General features: G+C 32.0%; 1 protein-coding gene across 1 annotated transcript; it reads left to right on the top strand.

Moving 5' to 3' along the window:
* Positions 1 to 8,878: 8,878 nt before the first annotated feature.
* On the top strand, positions 8,879 to 15,563 carry LOC143054203 (toll-like receptor 4). The gene is made up of 2 exons (XM_076227132.1): positions 8,879 to 9,013; positions 12,419 to 15,563. Exon 2 carries the CDS (start codon positions 12,439 to 12,441, stop codon positions 14,986 to 14,988), a length of 2,550 nt encoding a protein of 849 aa, XP_076083247.1. The 5' UTR covers positions 8,879 to 9,013; positions 12,419 to 12,438; the 3' UTR covers positions 14,989 to 15,563.
* Positions 15,564 to 19,601: the final 4,038 nt, after the last annotated feature.

The following is a 19,601-nucleotide window of genomic DNA, read 5'->3' as shown; positions in this document are numbered from 1 at the left end:
CACCAGTCAAGTAGCCAGTATTTCGGTACTGGCATGAAAATACGGATTTTTTGTGTTATTGAAATTTGCTGTTACAAAATGTTAGAAATTATATATAAATTAAGGATTGTATCTCCTTCATGCAAAGCTCTGATTCCTTTCACGAATTTCGCTATACTTTTTGGAACCTTTAGATTATAGCTCTTCATCTTTTATGTAAGCTTTGGATTTCAAATATTTTGGCCACCAGCATCACTGAAGAGACATGTATTGTCGAAATGCGCATCTGGTGCAGGATAATTGGTACAGTTAATGTTATTACTACCACTGGATCGATGCCTTTGCTGGTGGACTGTTAGTCCCCGAGGGTATCACCAGCCCAGTAGCTAGTACTTCGGTACTGGCATGAACATTCAGAATTTTTGTGTTATTAAAATTTGCTGTTACAAAATGTTAGAAATTATTATAAATTAAGGAATGTATCTCCCTCATGCAAAGCTCTGATTCATTTCACGAATTTGGCTATACTTTTTGGAACTTTTTAATTATAGCTCTTCATCTTTTATATAAGCTTTGGATTTCAAATATTTTGGCCATCAGCATCGCTGAAAAGACATGTATTGTCGAAATGCGCATCTGGTGCAGGACAATTGGTACAGTTTATGTTATTACTACCACTGGGTCGATGCCTATGCTGATGGACTGCTAGTCCCCGAGGATATCACCAGCCCAGTAGCTAGTACTTCGGTACTGGCATGAAAATACGGAATTTTTGTGTTATTAAAATTTGCTGTTACAAAATGTTAGAAATTATTATAAATTAAGGAATGTATCTCCCTCATGCAAAGCTCTGATTCATTTCACGAATTTGGCTATACTTTTTGGAACGTTTGAATTATATCTTTTCATCTTTTATATAAGCTTTAGATTTCAAATATTTTGGCCACTAGCATCACTGAAGAGACATGTATTGTCGAAATGCGCATCTGGTGCAGGAAGAAAGGTACCGTTAATGTTATAACTACCACTGGGTCGATGCCTCTGCTGGTGGACTGTTAGTCACCGAAGGTATTACCAGCCTCGTAGCAAATACTTCGGTACTGGCATGAAAATACGGATTTTTTGTGTTACTAAAATTTGCTGTTACATAATGTTAGAAATTATTATAAATTAAGGAATGTATCTCCCTCATGCAAAGCTCTGATTCCTTTCACGAATTGGGCTAAACTTTGGATTTCATATATTTTGGCCACGATCATCACTGAAGAGACATGTATTGTCGAAATGCGCATCTGGTGCAGGAAATTGGTACCGTTAATGTTATTAATATCTAATAACAATTATCTGCGTGATCATTTAAATGTTGAAAAAGTAAGAAAACAATATGTTCCTAAATGAATGTAGGAGTCATTAGGAGTCGTTAAAGTGTATTGGTTAAAATAGAAAAATATCAAATCGTTAAAATTAAAGGAAATTAGAAGAAGATTGAAGTGGTCTTCATGCATTCAACGAGTATTTTCACAAAAGTAAAATGTGCATGTTAAAAAGTATTTGAGTTGATATTTAAGAAGACATTTTTAACAAAGTTAATAATAATATAAGCCAGAGTTAATATCAAATCAATTATTGTAAAATATTATAAACACTTTACAAATTGAAAGGAATTTAGATATGGGTTGCGGTTCTTCGTCACCAGCTGATACGCAGAATAACCAAATAACTACTGAAGACAGTAATGGAAACAGATTTAATTTTATACACGACGCGGTAATCGCACACAATGAATTCTGAGACATGCACGGATGTCCACATATCACCCTTGCTAAAGACTTGACAGATTATGCTCAAAATAATCAGCTGTAAATAATGTTTTTTTTCAGAAAGAGAAACATTTATTGTTTAGTAGGGGACTGGTTTTATGTATGAGATATGAGGTAAATTTAGTGAAATTATTACATTCCTTGGATCGTGTAAACTTCCCACTTACACCATACAACAGTACACCATTCACCATTACATCATACACCCTGTGCCATTACACCATACATGTTATACCTAGGCACTATGTAACTTACACATTCTATCTTCACCATTCGAAATTACCCATACTCTATACTATTAAACGAGAAGACCTCATTTTGTGTGTCGATTCTCTTCCTTCTACAATAAATTAATCATCATGCCTCTGTGTTCTTTAGGTAACGTGCATAGTCGCATTTGTCATCAATTTTTATGATTATTCAGATTTAGTTATTTTGGGAGAAAAACGACAAAATAGGTGTCCGGATATTTTTCCGTCATCAGACTGACTTTTAGTCATAGATAAGACTTCTGGTTTTAAACATGCACAAAAACAACCAATCGTATGATAGATTACAAGCATGAAAAATAAATTAGCCAATCAGAGCGTTCTCCATATCATGGTTTTTAGATCGCAAGAATCACAACTATTATACCTCTTTAGAGACAATTATTTTTCGGGTTTATCCACATGTTAACTACGTCTATAGTATAAAGAGACTCTCTGTATTCTGTCTACTGTTTTCTGAAATATTTACTATCAAAGGGGTCATACCAGGTGCATATAATTGAAATAGTAAAGCATGTGGAAACAAGAATATGTCCATAGTATACGGATGCCATATCGGCATTATTTTTGTTTAGTGGACCGTGAAATGGTGTAAAATCTCTAATGTGGCATTACAATTAGAAATTTAAAGATCATATCATAGGGAACATATTTACTAAGTTTCGAGTTGGTTGGACTTCAACTTCAAAAACTACCTGACAAAAATTTTAACCTGAAGCGGGACAGACGGACGGACGAACGAACGGACGGACGCACAGACTAGAAAACATAATGCCCATAACTGGGACATTCAAATTTATTGTTGAAAGTGAAAGTAGTGATTTTGCCTAAATAAAAGTAGGGAAGAGATTAGAGGGAGGCAGGACTTATTCGGGACGTCGGGATCGAGTGTTTTTAAAGCATCAAATGCGCGTTTTGACTGTAAATGTAAGTTCATTATTGCTCGAGGCCATTATATTTCACATCCATAACATATTACAAACGTGAAACAGCTGAAACGACCTAACAACGATCCCAATTATAATAAGACTTGAACAATGAACCTGAGCTGTGCATTAGAAAAATGCATTTCTTAATGTTTAGAAAAATGTGTCAAAAATACTAGTACTGGAATTATGTGCAACTGTCATACTATTGAGAGGTATAGCCAGCTCTAAAATCAGGTTTTTATCCACCATTTTCTTCATAAGGGATTGCCTTTAAATATCAGGAATATAAAAGCTGTTACTCTTTCATTAGATGTGTTCATTTTTTGATGATCTGTTTTACAAATTCAAATGTGACGTATTGGTTTTTATGTTATATTTGTTATTCTCATAGGATTTTGTCTTATGCTTAGTCCGTTTCTTTGTGTGTTACATTTTAATATTGTGTCGTTGTTCTCTTATATTTAATGCGTTTCCCTTAGTTTTAGTTTGTAACCCCGATTTTGTTTTTTGTCCATGGATTTATGAGTTTTGAACAGCGGTATACTACTGTTGCCTTTATTTGAGCTTTTGAATTTACCATTTTATAAAGAATTTTACGTTTTTCTTTTCTTTTTCTTTTACAATATATATTACATGTATGTTATAGAGATTCCCTATGTTTTTGACAGTTTTGCTATGTTTCGTTAATTATTCCATTTTATAAAATGCCTAAATTTAGAAAATATAAAAAAAGAAAAATGCCTGTAACATATGTATAAAACGGGCATATTTGAAAATGGCAGGCATTGGACAATTCTAAATTATTGATGTATCTTATCTTTAATCTATTCTAAAATATTTCGACTTACATCACAAAATCACAACATGTCACTGAATACGATGTATATGAATACGATGCATGATGACGGCGCCGATATCATACCTGAAATGACATGTATATGAATTATCATTAGTTTTTATATGTATTCAATTACCAAACTCGGTAATGAATTAAATGTGTCCTGTGAACTGTTTGGTAAAAACATTTGATTACATTTTAATTAAGTAATTTACTAAACATCAATTAACACTAAAATTATAGCTCAATAACTCAAAAGTAAGCCATAGTATTATTTTTACAATTATGACATAATTTTGATCTTGTTTAAACAGTCTTTTATTCAAATAATCTAAATTTGATTCGGCGACAGGCAACGTCTGTGTAAGCTCTTTCCATAACAATTATGTTGGATTTCAAGAAGAATAAACGAAAGATATACATGATATAATAGCAAGACATGGCTGTGGCCGTTAGGTGTTTTTAGATAGAAACAACAGAGTCGATCCAGAACACTAGGCTTACCTGTACGCTTTGTACCAGCAAATATAGTCGGATGTTAAGAGTGGAAATAGAATTCACGTGCGTGTATAAATTGAAATTTTTTTTCAAGGAGCTTCTATCTAAATTCAATATATGAATCAAATCATAAACATATGTATTTGAAATAATAAACAACTTGAACTATTTGACGTACACATTGAAGCGATCATCAAAAGTCTCAGAAAGATTCTAATGAATTTATTTCCTCACTTTTCTGTTATTAAAAATTCAATATTAAAACCATAAAACATTTAGACAAAAAAAAAAACCTTACAGTTCAACTTTTAATCTGGAATTCCAGAAATTTTTAGAAATATCAGAAATATGTATTTTCATGTGTCCGTATTAAGGATATCTAATTCCTTCGACATTATTTGTCTGTAAGTTTATCTGTCACTAATATAAAAGTGCAATCATCGCTGTCGAAAAATCTTGTTTAATTTATTTACCTGAATTTTTAAAAGCCCATGCTTTTTTTAAGAAAGTGGACACTGCTGTAGGTGTAAGGCTCGACAAAAATAATTCTAATGATCCATATCTAAATTCGTTTAACAGTAAACAAACAGAAATATATGAACTACAAAATTTCAAACAGCAAAACATGCGATATGTTGAAATAGATACTCCATATTTTTTTAGACAAATTTTCGGTGCATCGTAAATTAAATTCTTGTTACAAAGTATTTGGAATAATTAACGAAACATATCAAAATTGTCAAAAACATAGGGAATCTCTCTAACATACATGTAATATATACATTTTGTATTGTAAAAGAAAACATAAAATAAAAACGGAATTTTTTTTATAAAATGATAAATTCAAAAACTCAAACACATCTAACGAGAGGATAATAGCTTTTATATTCCTGATATTTAAATGCAATCCCTTATGAAGAATATGGTGGATAAAAACCTGGTTTTGGAGCTGGTTTTACCTCTCAATAGTATGACAGTTACATATAATTCAAGTACTAGTATATTGACAAGAATGTTTTTTCTAAACATTAAGAAATGCATTTTTCTAATGCACAGCTCAGGTTCATTGTTCAAGTCTAATTATAAATTTGATCGTTGTTAGGTCGTAGCAGCTGTTTCACGTTTGATATATGTTATGGATGTGAAATATAATGGCCCCGAGCAATAATGAACTGACATTTATAGTCAAAACGCTCATTTGATGCAGTAAATCTTGTAGCTTTATTGTTTTTGAATGTCATACTATGTACTGTCATTTTCCATTTTTATTATAAAGTGTAGTAATCAAAGTTCAAAACTATGCGAAATATTGATAAGAACTTATTTTCAATTTTATCCATTAGATATATAAAAATGAATAATTTTGTAGTCGCATGCTTTCTTTTAAATTTAATAACATTATGGGTAATTTCGAAAGGTGAAGATAGAATGTGTAAGTTACATAGTACCTAGGTGTAACATGTATGGTGTAATGGCACAGGGTGTATGATGTAAGGGTGAATGGTGTAATGTTGTATGGTGTTAGTGGGAAGTTTACACGATCCAAGGAATGTATTAATTTCACTAAATTGTTATCTCATATCTCATACATAAAACCAGTCCTCTAACTAAACAATAAATGTTTCTCTTTCTAAACAGATCATTATTTACCGGACAATAGCAATTTTGTGCTGACGAGGTTCACTCTTGGCACGACAGGCCTTAAATATCAAATCAATCATACAACACCAAAAACGTCGCATTTTAGTTCGTAAATGGGTCTATTTCAAAAGCTATTTATTTTCATAAAAGTACATAATATTCTTCAAGGTAAGCTTATTTGGACATTTTGTCAAAATATGATGATTTTTCAGACCTAAAAGCTTTAGAAACACTTTGTCCGCCACCCACGATCCAAAATGTGTTGTAACCAAAAGATTCCAATTTGATACAGAATTCATCATTATAAAAAAATTTTGGATCGTGGATGGTGGCCAATGTTAATTGTGCCGAAAAAATTTAAATAATGGCAAAAAAGTACCAAAACTGAATGTTTATTTAAGGGGTCATAGCTATAGTTTCATACATTGTAGAGAAAGTGCCGGAAAAATATATGTTTTGTCTTCATAGTATAATCTATGTAAGTATAAGTATTTCTATGTAACATGTGTGATAGTATGGCCGGATTAAAAAAAACATAAAAAAATTAGAGCCAATTTCAACCCTTCGTGAACCTTTTCCAACTGGTGACATATAAAGGCAAAAGTAGTATACCGCTGTTCAAAATTCATAAATCGATAGAGATCTACTACACAACAGAGACATTACACCGAAACTTAACACACACAGAAACGAACTATAATGTAACAATGGCCATTTTCCTGACTTGGTAGAGGGCATTTTATGAACAAATGGTGGTTTGAACCTGGTTTCGTGGAATGCCAAACCTCCCGCTTTAATGGAAGTGTTAATTATAACATTAAAATGACAACATTAAACGACAGGGCTACAATCAAAACAAAAGCAGATTCAGGTGAGAAAATATAGGACAGAGAAACAAACGATTAAGAGCCATCCAAAAGTAACAGGTTAAAAAAAAATTTATACACCAGACGCGCGCTACATCCACACAAAACTATGCTCAGATGTAAAAAGTTTGAAAGCCATGACAACTACCAAGTTGAAGATCGCCGATGACCAAAAGTTCCAAAAAGTTGTGAGGTCTGGGATGATGTTATCGAAAGTATCGTGAGATTCGTCGTAAGTCATATATAAGAACAATTTTAGGATGGACTTAGTATCGACTTATGACACTCTTAATTTGTGTTTCGAAGCTATCTCAGACACATCTTATGTCAGGACGTCCTAAACATATCTGATGTGCGAAGTTCTAAATAGTTAAAGTAATTGTTTGAAAAAACATTTATGAAAGACAAAACCAATTGATAAAATGTTTACGAAATTTTGTAATAATATGTCTTTAATCAAATGCACGATTTCAAATGTAATCATAAAAATATATCAAAAGGGATTGTGATTTAAAGTGGAAAACAATTTGTTTTTAAAATTAGAATATTGAATTCGTAGTGTCATCGTATCGTAAAACATGAAGTTCAAAGTTTAAACTCATGCAGCATTTCTTTATACGAGTTAATAACCGATGGGCGTTTCATTTTATGTTCATCTGCATGTGAAAAATAGAGAAAAAAGCATGCACAAAGCTAGAATGTAGATATGATGATCTAAAGACACTTATTGGGTGTCCTAAAGTTAGGACGAAAAATGTGACAAATCCTAAGTAATGAGAGCTTCGAGAACACGACTTAGGACAAAGACTTGTCATAAGATGGTCTTAGGACACGTTCTAATTCTAAGAGATTATCCGCCTGGGACAAAGACATCATTATTATCAAGAATAATACATAGTTTTGCAAACAGTAAATTTACTAGCTATAGGATAAAAAACGAATACATTACAAAATCACAGCCCCCTAAGCCATAGTCAATGAAACGCTCAAAGTGACGTCACATATACATTTCTAAAACATGTTCCGAAAATTAAGAGAATTAGGAGGAAATTAAAGATTAGATTTGTATGACTCATCTAACGTATATTAATAACAGTGAAAATTATAAAACTAATCAATATTTAATTGAAGTAGTAATTAGACAATTAATTGTATTATCTAGCTTTGTGGTTGTTATTTCTGATCAAACTTCTTACCAAATATATAGTCTAAATATCGTTGATCCGAAATTAAATCTACAAAATGAACTGGATGTTCACCAGTTGTAACCATTGATTAGCTTGGGGTGGTAAACAAAGTCATAATCTTTTCCCCAGGTAAAATTTAGTAATTAGCGTATCATATCAATAGGCAAATTAATATGCAATCGATCTTCAAAAAAGGCAGGGCCCCCTGGAAACTGTAAAAAGGGCACAGGGCGCCACTCGGAAATGTATCCCCAAATACAACACAATAATACAACAGAAAAAAATACGATTTACAACTACAAACGTTAAAACATTTGAAAAAATCAGATGACAACAACAAACAAAACCTATAAAAAAAACTAAAAAAAATAATGTGGGATTGATAAGTACTGTGTCACATCTTAAAGGAAAACGAATTCACACTCAGCAAAACAGTCACATTCGGGAATAAGTCATGTTTGGTAATAAAAAGATCAGACGACGTAATGAAATACCACAATTTAACACGTGGTATCATGTCTATAGTTAGTTTGGACAAAGATACATCTTATGGATCAACCAATTCGTTAACCTTCTCCAACTGGTGACACACATGTCCTTTATACGAACAACACATTTGAATTAAAAAAGTTTTAATAATTCTTTTTAACCTTCTTTTTTGTCCCTATAACCTTCAATTTTTGAGTTTGGCAATACTTTTAAATTGATGTATATAATTATTATCCTCGTACAGTGTTATAATCATTTTACCTGTTTGACTCTTCGAAGCGAATCAAACAAATTGAAAGATATTTAGATATGAATTGAATTTATTTCTAGTCAATCTAATCTTTGTTCAGTTTGTATTCGACAAAATGTTTAGTTAATATTTCCGTTTGAATCATTCAATAGTTATTTTTATAATTTAAACTTTCGTATTAGTAAGGGAATATTGTGGACAGACAGTGTGTTAACGTTGATTTGGAGATTTGAGGTATATATATTTGGTGAGTTTTTATTTATTCTTATTTTTTCCGACAACAACAAAATAGAATATAAACATGAAATCTTTTCTCATATGTTAATTCTGATGCCTCTTAAAGTTTGATACTTGTATTAATTCCAATGTTTGTTCTAACAATTCGTGATAAAAAGACGCCATTGATACCGTTTAAAGAACGGCTGTGTCAGTAATATTGATACATTATGTAACCGACTGGTGCACGGAATTTATACCATTTTGATTGATGAAATCATTTCAATCCTGGTATCTATGATGAGTTTAAAAACAACCACTGGGTCAATGCCACTGCTGGTGGAGTTTTGATTCCCCGATGGTATCACCAGCCGAATAGTCAACAGTGCTGTGTTGACTTGAGTTATCATTGATATGTTAATTCTAAAATAATTTACTGTTATCAAAACTTTGAATTTCTGAAAAAATAGGGCTTGTCTACCTCAGGAATAAATTACCTTAGCTGTATTTGGCAAAACTTTTTAGACATGTTGGTCCTCAATGGTCTTCAACTTCGTACTTTTTTTTTACCCTTTAGTACTAGTACTCGGGCATCACTGACGAGTCTTTTGTAGACAAAACTATAAAATTTCAATCCTGGTATCTATGATGAGTTTATTTACAACCAATTGGTCGATGCCACTGCTGGTGGAGGTTATATTCCACCGAAGGTATTATCAGCCGAGTAGTCAACACTCCTGTGTTGACTTGAGTTATTATTGATATGTTCATAATTAAAAATCAACTGTTAACAAAACTTTGATTTTTTGAAATACTAAGGCTTGTCTACCTCAGGAATAAATTACCTTAGCTGTGTTTGGCAAAACCTTTAGGAAAATTTGTGATCAATGCTCTTCAACGTCGTACTTTATTTGGCTTTTTTAACATTTTTTTATTCGAGCGTCACTGTTGAATCTTTAAAGATGAAACGTACGTCGGCGTTAAAAAAAAATCAATCCTGGTATCAGTGATGAGTTTATTCTAAAACTTTTCTCATTGGCAAGTAAGGTAAGGTAAATTATCCTTACACTGTAAATTATAAGCTATAAGGTCCACCCTGAGATTGAAAAAGAAGTGACATTTTAGAAAAGGTTTAATTATTGGTATTTGTTAAATAATAAGATGATAAACATTGATTTACTTTAGTGTCAGTTGTCATATTCAACATGTCTAATGGAATTAAACAGAAACTTCTAATTATATATAATTATTCCGAAGAAAACAGAGATTTGTTTAGCTTAATCTGAACTTTTATGTATAGGGTTATGTGATTTTCTATTTGGCTGATGGTGTGTTATTTGGAACATTGAGTTGTCGTTTTCTTCTACTTATAATCTAAAAATGCCTCGTATTATCTTGTTCTCTTTTTTGGAACTAAGATAAATCTTACCAATACATGTACATGTAGGTTGGTCAGTGCAGCACTTTAGCTAGTCTTTTGCATAGTTTAAATTATTTACAAATCAAGTCTTACCTTATAAACATGATATGATGATATCAAAATATTATTAGTTCAACTGAACAGTTTTCGCCAAGAATCAGTCGGCATGTTTTAACCCGTTAATAGACTCAGAAAATACACCTGTTTAAATGGCCTTTAAACATATTTTAGTTCCGTTATATTACTAAATAATGAAAAGCGTATTCATATTTTTTAGTTTAAATATTTCTTTGTTAACCTGTTTATGTTGGGGCCTTTAACTTTCATAAGTTGTTAACTGGTTTTAATGTTTTCATGTTTTATTAGTAAGTGCATATGCCTTTATAAGTTACGTTTAGATTAAAGTTATTTGGTATTCTAATGCAATTATTTTATAACAATTGTTCTAATTGGACAACAGCAAGCGTAAAATTCTCTATCTCCTTGTCTGTAACTAAGGAAGCCGACATTTTGAATTTCGGAATGTATTCACATGTTATTTCTACAATAATAAACAAAAAAACTCACTTGTTGCGCCTAAAAATCTTCTTTTTATCAAATTTCATTACATTCTGAAGCGGCACAGAAGCCAGAAAACGCCCGGTGTATATGTTTGACGCCGGAAGCATACCTATGACGTCACCTAGTGTAGGGACAAAAGAACATAACATTTTTTTCGCGGAATTTTCTTAAATGAACATTTTACACTGAAATAATGATTGAAATGTAACTATAAACTTGTTTTGCTCCGCGTCGCCAGGTAAACTAAATTTGCGACAGTAAAACTACCGATGGACGTCCTTAAAGCTTCAAATGCAATACAGTTATCTCTTAATTTTATTTTTAAGTGTGACTTTATTCGTTTTTTAGCAATACAATGGTCAACAGCCGACAAAGTCTTTAAACCGCTTTGGTTCCCATTCAAAAATTTCGTTTTCAATAAATCTGATGAGGATAGATTATATGTTACCAAAGTCGTTGTCATATTTATCATGTTTATTGCAAATCTTACATTTAAGCACTGCCCAATCTTCGCTTACATGTGAATGTACTATGTTTTATAACTGATACTTGTCTTTTGTTTTTTTTTCTTTTTGACCTTGATGTAATTTGCTGATTTTTTTTTATCTTAGATGTATTTGATACATTTCGTTCTTTTACGACATCTGCACATCCTTCGAATTAGTAGCTGCATTTATACTTATGTTTTCATATAACTTGTACATTTATTTACTTCTATAATGTAAACCTCTCCTGAGTCTCTGAATCAAGAAAAAAATCACATTGTACTTGTTATTGTATTGGTTGTCATCATCAAATACATGTACATGTGTTACAATCATGCCGCCGGTTAATGGATGCTTAAGTACTTTGGTCACACATATAGAAAGCATAGAAAACAAGAGAATGCATTTAAGTAGACTTAAGAATAATCAAATTATAATTTTTTCTTTGAGTTGAAAATTGGTATTTGCTTTTTCTTCGAATAATGAATATTAAAAAAGACATGTTCTCTAAAATTTGGTATCATTGTTAGATATATTAACAAAACAATAAATATATGTCTGCCTATGTCATATACATTATAATAGATTTTTGAGTTTCATTAATACATGTTTCAATCAACATATTCATACACTTACGTGTCAAAGCGATTCTACAATAAATAACACTATCTAGACCATAGAGCGGAAGTATAAACGGTAGAAAAAATACAATGTAACATTTGTAATGTGTGTAAATAGTAACACACCTGACGAGAACGCTTAAATGTCTTTCATAGCAAGCGTGTTCTAAAGAAATGCTTACAAGATTGAAGGCACAAATAAACCATGTAGCAAAACTATCAATAGGTTACACAATATTTTTAATGAAACAACAGCTAAAACACACTGACAACAGTGGTTAAATGGGTTTTCGTGTTTAGAAAAGGGAAGAGCATTCAAACATACTAATTCTTTAAAAATATATTTGCAGCGTCTCATTTTCTCACAAGAATGTTTTCGACGATCATAGTCAATTACTTCGCTATTGTATTGCTCATTGTTCACGAGATGGATTGTCTGGAACAATTCCCGTGTAAATTCGACAGCAGGTGTGTATGTGTGTATACAAAGAAGACTTCCTTAAGTGTAGATTGTGCTGGAAAGAATATTACAGTTATTCCTTTGTTTCCAGGAAATGTTAAAAATGTATCTCTTGCAAATAATCGAATTCAATGTGTTGAAAATGGTGTATTTAAATACAACTCGCATCTACTGTATTTAGATCTGTCAAACAACAAAATATACAAGTTAGCTCTCGAATCATTTCAAGGTCTTTTTAATCTGCAGACCTTAATTATCAATAGCAATAACATTACTTCAACAGTTTCACCTTTACACGTAGTACTAGAACCGTTAATTGCATTGCGGTACCTTGACATGAAAAATAACTCGCATACTGGTTTTGCATTCAACGTTTCATCTTTATGGAATCTTGAAACTTTGAAGATAGATTTTGTCGACGGGAATACACATTTTGGAACAGAGTACAAATTGCTGAGAAATTTGACGAACCTCGATTTGTCTGGGTATTCAGGTCGTTGTTTAATGAAAAAACTTACACCTGGAACGTTTCAATATTTGTCAAATATTCAGCATTTAGATTTAAGTAAATGCCGAATAAATTTTATTTCAAGTGGAGCCTTTAAAAATCTAAGATATCTGGAATTTCTTGATCTCTCTGACAACCGATGCTTGAAGTTTACGGGAATTGTTAATGTTACAAATGATCTTCCATCAACCTCAATCAAAATACTCAGGATAAATAAGATTCATCAAACATTTGCCTTAAACACAGAATTATTGAAATGTCATATTAAGAATCTTTTCAACACTAATATAGTTGAGATACATTTAGATGGCAATCGACTACAAAAATCTGAACCGGGTGTTTTAAATCTGCTACCAAAAACACTGAAAAAGGTTTCAATTGCAGACAATCAGTTTACTTTTGGTGAATATCTCCTAGACATGTTTTCGGTGAGTGTTAATGAAGTAAATATATCTTACATGGGAATGTCGCATTATCTACAGGATAAGGACGAAGAATGTGATGCTATACATTCGGATACTTCATTTTGTGACAGGGAACCACATATCTATCGACCAATTCTAAATGAAATAAACAAAACTGATTTCCTTAAGACCAATGTTGATGACCAATTTATACCAATATTCATACCTCATCAGTTAAAAAGATTTCACTTCAGACAATGTAAACTAAGGTATTACTTCCCGAAAATATTTTTGTCAAACAACTTGTTAGAATATATAGATGCATCTTTTAATACTTTTTACGACTGGAGAGGACCTATTTTGAGTTTGAAACATTTGAAATTTCTAGATTTGTCGAATAATTTTTGCTCTAATGTTTCTAAACTATTTTTCATTGGAGCGCCAAATTTGACCACATTACTTGTACAAAATAATTTGTTGGGTTTTGTATTGCCCGACGACCATGCAGGAGAAACATTTGCAGCATTGACCATTCTCGAAACTCTGAATCTAGCCGACAACAGAATTCCTAGTTTGCCTGTAACAATATTTAAATCTCAAACAAATTTAAGAACTTTAAATTTGAGCGGAAACATGCTTGAGAACGTAAACTTTGAAATCAAGCATATGACAAAACTTTCATACATAGATATATCTAATAATAGACTGTCGATCGTAGAAGATTCCTTCACTGAACAACTTGATGATTTGACAAAACACGTGCGTCACTTAACTCTTATTATGTCTGGGAATCCAATCAAATGTACATGCGACTCAATTGACTTCATTAAATGGCTGACAACTACAAAAGTTGTACTTCTAAACATGTTTCAACAAGAATGTAGATCAATGAAAGTGCATCTGAATGACTCATTAACAATTTACAACCAGTTAAAGAAGAAATGCTCGTCTTATACGACAACAATTGTGGCAGTGGCATCATGGGTGGTAATTTTTGCGTTAGCAATAGTTGGCGGATTACTTTATCGTTATAGATGGAAAATTCGTTATCTATATTACATGGTTAAAAGTAAGCATCAGGGATATATCAAACCAATGCAAGACGACAACGATTACTTATATCATGCATTCATATCATATGCTGACGACGACGGCACATTTGTTCATTCTAAATTCCTTAAACACGTTGAAGAAGAAGGACAAATCATTTGCTGCGTTCATAAACGAGATTTCACACCTGGGAAGGAAATTGCAACTAATATAACTTCTGCAATCCATAACAGTCGTAAAACGGTCGTGATAATGTCGCGTAATTTTCTTGCGTCAAACTGGTGTTTGTTTGAATTCAATATGGCAAAAATGGAAAGCATCTACTCGCGAAGTAATGAGAACATAATATTGCTTGTTTTCATAGAACAGTTGTCGTCAAAAGATCTTCCCTTAAATGTTTTAGAGCTTGTCCAGTCAAAATCGTACATCGAATACCCAAACGACGAATATGGTGATGTAGTATTCTGGGAGAAGGTAAAAGAAACTCTTTCAATGTAGATATATCCGGTATCATTTGAGTACATGTATGTTGAGTTCTTAGTCTACATCAATGTGAAAAATAATGTTCTAAGATTACCTGCAAGACTCGGAGCCCTCTATTGTTGTGTAATTCGTAAAATATAAAAAAAACTGAGTAACTCTTGTAATATAATAGAAACGCATGTGAACAGTTCTCTTGAAAACAATTAAGTACCTTAACCATGTTAACATTGAGGCAGAACAATTATTTTGGCGAATTTGTTTTGCAAAAGACATATTGGGATTCTAAATTGTTAATCTTAATTTGTTGGCGCCTTAATTACCTCTTTCCATATCAGTCAGCCTTTTAACTGTTTTGTACTTAGTTTTAAGATTAAATGTAAAGCTTAAGAAAGCTTTTTTTTTTTTTTAAATATCTACAAAAATAGGAAAAGATTTTTTTAAAGGCCCTCAAATAAACAGCAATCATATAACTATAAGATTGAAGAAAAGAGTTTCCGACAATATTGATACAAATAAAACTATTGGCATACCACAACGCACGGATAAAAGTAAAGTCACAAAAATCCTAAAATCCGAGAAAAATTCCATCTGAAAGTCCCTAATCACATGGCAATTCACAAAACACACCAAACGAATGGACAACAACTTTCATATTCCTGACTAAGTACAGGCATTTTCAAATGTAGAAATTGGTTGGAAAAGGTTCTGTAGGAAAAAAGTGTACCTTACAATTGTGATATCATTTTCAAGTAACACTGAATGTAAATAGAAATTATTGTTTTGAATAGATGTTGATTATGTTATAGAAATGTGGGATTGAAACCAAAGCATGTTATATTTTTTAACACTGTATCCTAACATTGCCTATATGAAATTTTAAATTTGTTTGTAAATACTTTGAACAACAAATATATGTTACGTATAATATTTTCTGACGTCAGACACGCGAATCAATGAATGTGTTTGTAGATAGACATGATAGATGTGTTTGTGCTTTGTTAAATTGTTCCTTTTAAAATTGTTACACGAAGATGACTGCATGCTGTACCCATATTTTGACTATTTTCTTTTATTTTGTCTGTCTAGTTCACGCATCATTGTAAATATAACGGAATTTGATGAGACTGTCATCAAAGTGAGAGGGTTAGCGCTATAAAACAAGGTTTAAGCCACCATTTTCTACATTTGAAAATGCTTGTACCAAGTCAGGAACATGACAGTTCTTTCCATTCTTTTTTATGTGTTTTGTTTTTTGATTTTGCCATGTTATTATGGACTTTCCGATTGGATTTTGGAAGTTCAGTACTTTTGTGATTTTACTTGTTTATATAAAAACTCGGATGGACAGGTTTTGTTATTGTGCCAAGAGAGATAACGGTGCAAACCTGGCAAATGAATTATATTTTGTTTTAAGCAAGGAAACCAAGTCAAGGAAATACAAATCCAAATCATTGACAAACAAAATATTAATGTAGTATAAGATGTAGTCTGAAGTTTTAAACCTAGTGGCGATGCATCATCAAACCAAACTAAAATAAAACAACAAAACACCTTATTGCATATTATGTTGGAAAAAAAATCCGATTACTCTTTTGTTTATGCAATGGAAAGAAGGTAGACTATGTTTAGATACTGTATGATTTATTTAATTTCGAATATTCGACTTGTATATATGACTTTGTATATATGTATCTGTTCTCTGTAGACTGTCATGACATGTATGTTACCTTTAACAATATAATCAGTGTAGTTTGTTATTAGTTTAGTTTAAACATATTTATTCATAGTGGATTGGGAAACAAGGTTTGCAACTTATATTTATCCCTTTCCACTTTGCGGGTGCAAGTGCTATCTTGTAGCGGCATTAGCCTGCTCTTTTTCGAAATCTACAAGGGTGTCGTTTACGTGCAAAAGATATGGCTCTTTTTTAACACGGGTCAGCCATTTATCGTTTCCTTCCGACGGACTATCATTGTTTCCTCAAGACCATTATCGCAAATGGTGTCAAGGGAGAGCCAAAAATTCAGTCTCTTAAATTTTCATCCCGGAACGGGAATCGAACCAGAAACCTTTGTGGTAGTAGTCAGATGCCCTAACCACTACACCACGGCTCCCACGTAGCTTGTTATTTGGTTGATTCCATATGTGACTACCAGAGGTAACGTTTGTTCCTACTGTACACTACCCTTTATAATAGTTAAATGAGTCGAATTTATCGGCACATTGATTTTCGGTCAGTGATTTTTGTCTACTAAAAGCGACAACAGCGCTTTTCACGAAGTACACATTTCGTAATTCAATTTAGAACAGGCAAACTAAGGTAACAATCGAACTGAGGAAATTACTTAATAAATAAAAGGAGAGAAACTGATTCCGTCAAATCGTAAACGTGTCTTTCGAAGTGGCCTTCACCCACCATATGAATTCAAACTCAATCAAAAGTGTAGCAATCGGGAATATAATTGGAAAAGTTACTGGTGAGACGACTATAATAATATCTTAAGATCTTAAACCGCGAACACACGTCAGTAGTGAGCTGAAATCCTAATCGTGAAGGTCAACGAATTCTTAATAGTAACCGTAACATGTTTGTTGTGTCTTCCACCATAACTCCGTATGGTGTAAATTTACACAAGCGAAACGTATTAAATAAAATATGTAAAACCAAACAATGGGACGGACGTTATGTTTCAGCTCTTAAATTGGCATTTAACAACTAGAACAATTGAAGCACACCTTCTTGTATATGTTGAATCCTTGGTTTTATGCAATGGTGGTTATTAAGTGACAAAATATCATTAAAATCGTAAAAAATAAAACGTTGTAATATACTTTTAAGATATGTTTATCTGAAATGTGATGTGCTACTGAACGAAATAAATCAAATACTATCAATAATTATTTACTCTACGAATAGTTTTTATTGGAAAATCACCAAAACACCAAACACTTAAATATCACCAAGAGATCAACAAACGTGTTACACAAAAGCCTAGGGTGTTCTATATTTTTTCAAACTTTACAAATTCTCATGTATACGACAAACAATAGCTTAAGAGAATATTGTTATCCATTCGTTTGAATTTGCCATTTGATTTGATTATGACTTTCCGTTTGGAATTCACTATTTTTGTGGGTTTCGCTTTTTTTCTGATATCAACACAAAATGACCTCTAGGTCTTTAAATTACTATTAGTAAAGTGAAGCGGTGAATTTTAGATTGAATACCAACTTGATACATGCTTATTTGAGGGGATAATTAACTAGATATTTTGTTTTAAACATATGCAAAGAGTAAACTGTAAAAATTCGAGTTGTTTCCTTTATGATTTGATTTTGAATTTCTTAATATTTGGATTGTTCCGCATCACTGTTGAAATTTCGTCCGATTTATTTCGTAACAATTGAATCAGCATATGTTTCTTCAAGTAATAGTTTTATATTTCATTAATATATTTTGCATGTGGTATAGAACAATGTCATTGATTTACTTTTACATTAAGGTGGAAACCAACACTTTAACTAAAATTAATTTGGCTCGTTTAATTTTCTTAAAATTTTGACAAAGTATTTTGTTTGACCTTAACAAAAAAAAAAACATTTGAACCAACCATTTTATCAGAAATATTACACTGGTTATATAGCAGTTTGACACACCCTTATTCTGATCATTGCGAAGCTTAATATTCCCTTAACAAAACAACGTTATTAAAACGTTTCACTGATTTTACAGAGTTATCTCCCTTTAGTGTTAGGTACCACCTTAAATATGTTTTTATATACATATAAGTGTGAATGAGCTTTGTGATGTTGTTTTGGCGTAATGCGTACATGCTTTTCTGTTTTAAAAAACTAAATCGCTGGCTATTTCTTTTCTCTTCAATCATTGAGTATTTTTATCTTTATTGCAGAAAACACACGGAAACGTTATTAATCTCTGTGTGTGTGTTCAACTTTGCGTGCAGTGCATGTGTAAGTAAATCCCAGAGTAGGGACATATACAAACTGTAAGTGCAATAGGATTGACTTGATAAACAGTCAGTGTTTAGTTTGGTCTTGTTTCTACCTTGTCTCCTCATTTTAGTCTATTTTACAGAAAAAGTATTAATTAAAGGATGTTCGCTTCTCTGTTTCTACATTACAAGCTTTTTAAACGACTGTTAGTTAGAAATTAATATTATATGAATACAGAAGCTAAACCATATAGAATGAAGGTTCCATGTGCTTGACATTTTAGGTATGAGCCATTTATTATTCATAAACTAGTATTAAACATTCGCACTTGTTTTCTTTTAAAAACGATGAAAAATAACTGGGATTTTAAAAAGATTTTTTTATAGACGACATTTTAAACTATATGTTAATAAACTCATCATATTTACCAGGACTAGATTTTGTATATACTATAAAAAAAGAAGATGTGCGTTTCGTCTACAAAAGACTCATCAGTGACGCTCGAATCCAAGTTGAAGAGCAATGAGGACCAAAATAAAAAAGTAATCGTAAGAGAATAAGGGGTCGGTGGTTAATATTTTTCAATATGTCACTACATGGATTAAACAAGATAATTCCGAATATCTGGCAAAAATTCAAAAACAAGAGGAGCAAACATCCCTAAAAGAAAACAC

The sequence above is a fragment of the Mytilus galloprovincialis genome, chromosome 12 (assembly GCF_965363235.1).
Source record: "Mytilus galloprovincialis chromosome 12, xbMytGall1.hap1.1, whole genome shotgun sequence".
Classification (NCBI taxonomy): Eukaryota; Metazoa; Mollusca; class Bivalvia; order Mytilida; family Mytilidae; genus Mytilus; species Mytilus galloprovincialis.
This window is presented reverse-complemented; position numbering and strand designations above follow the sequence as displayed.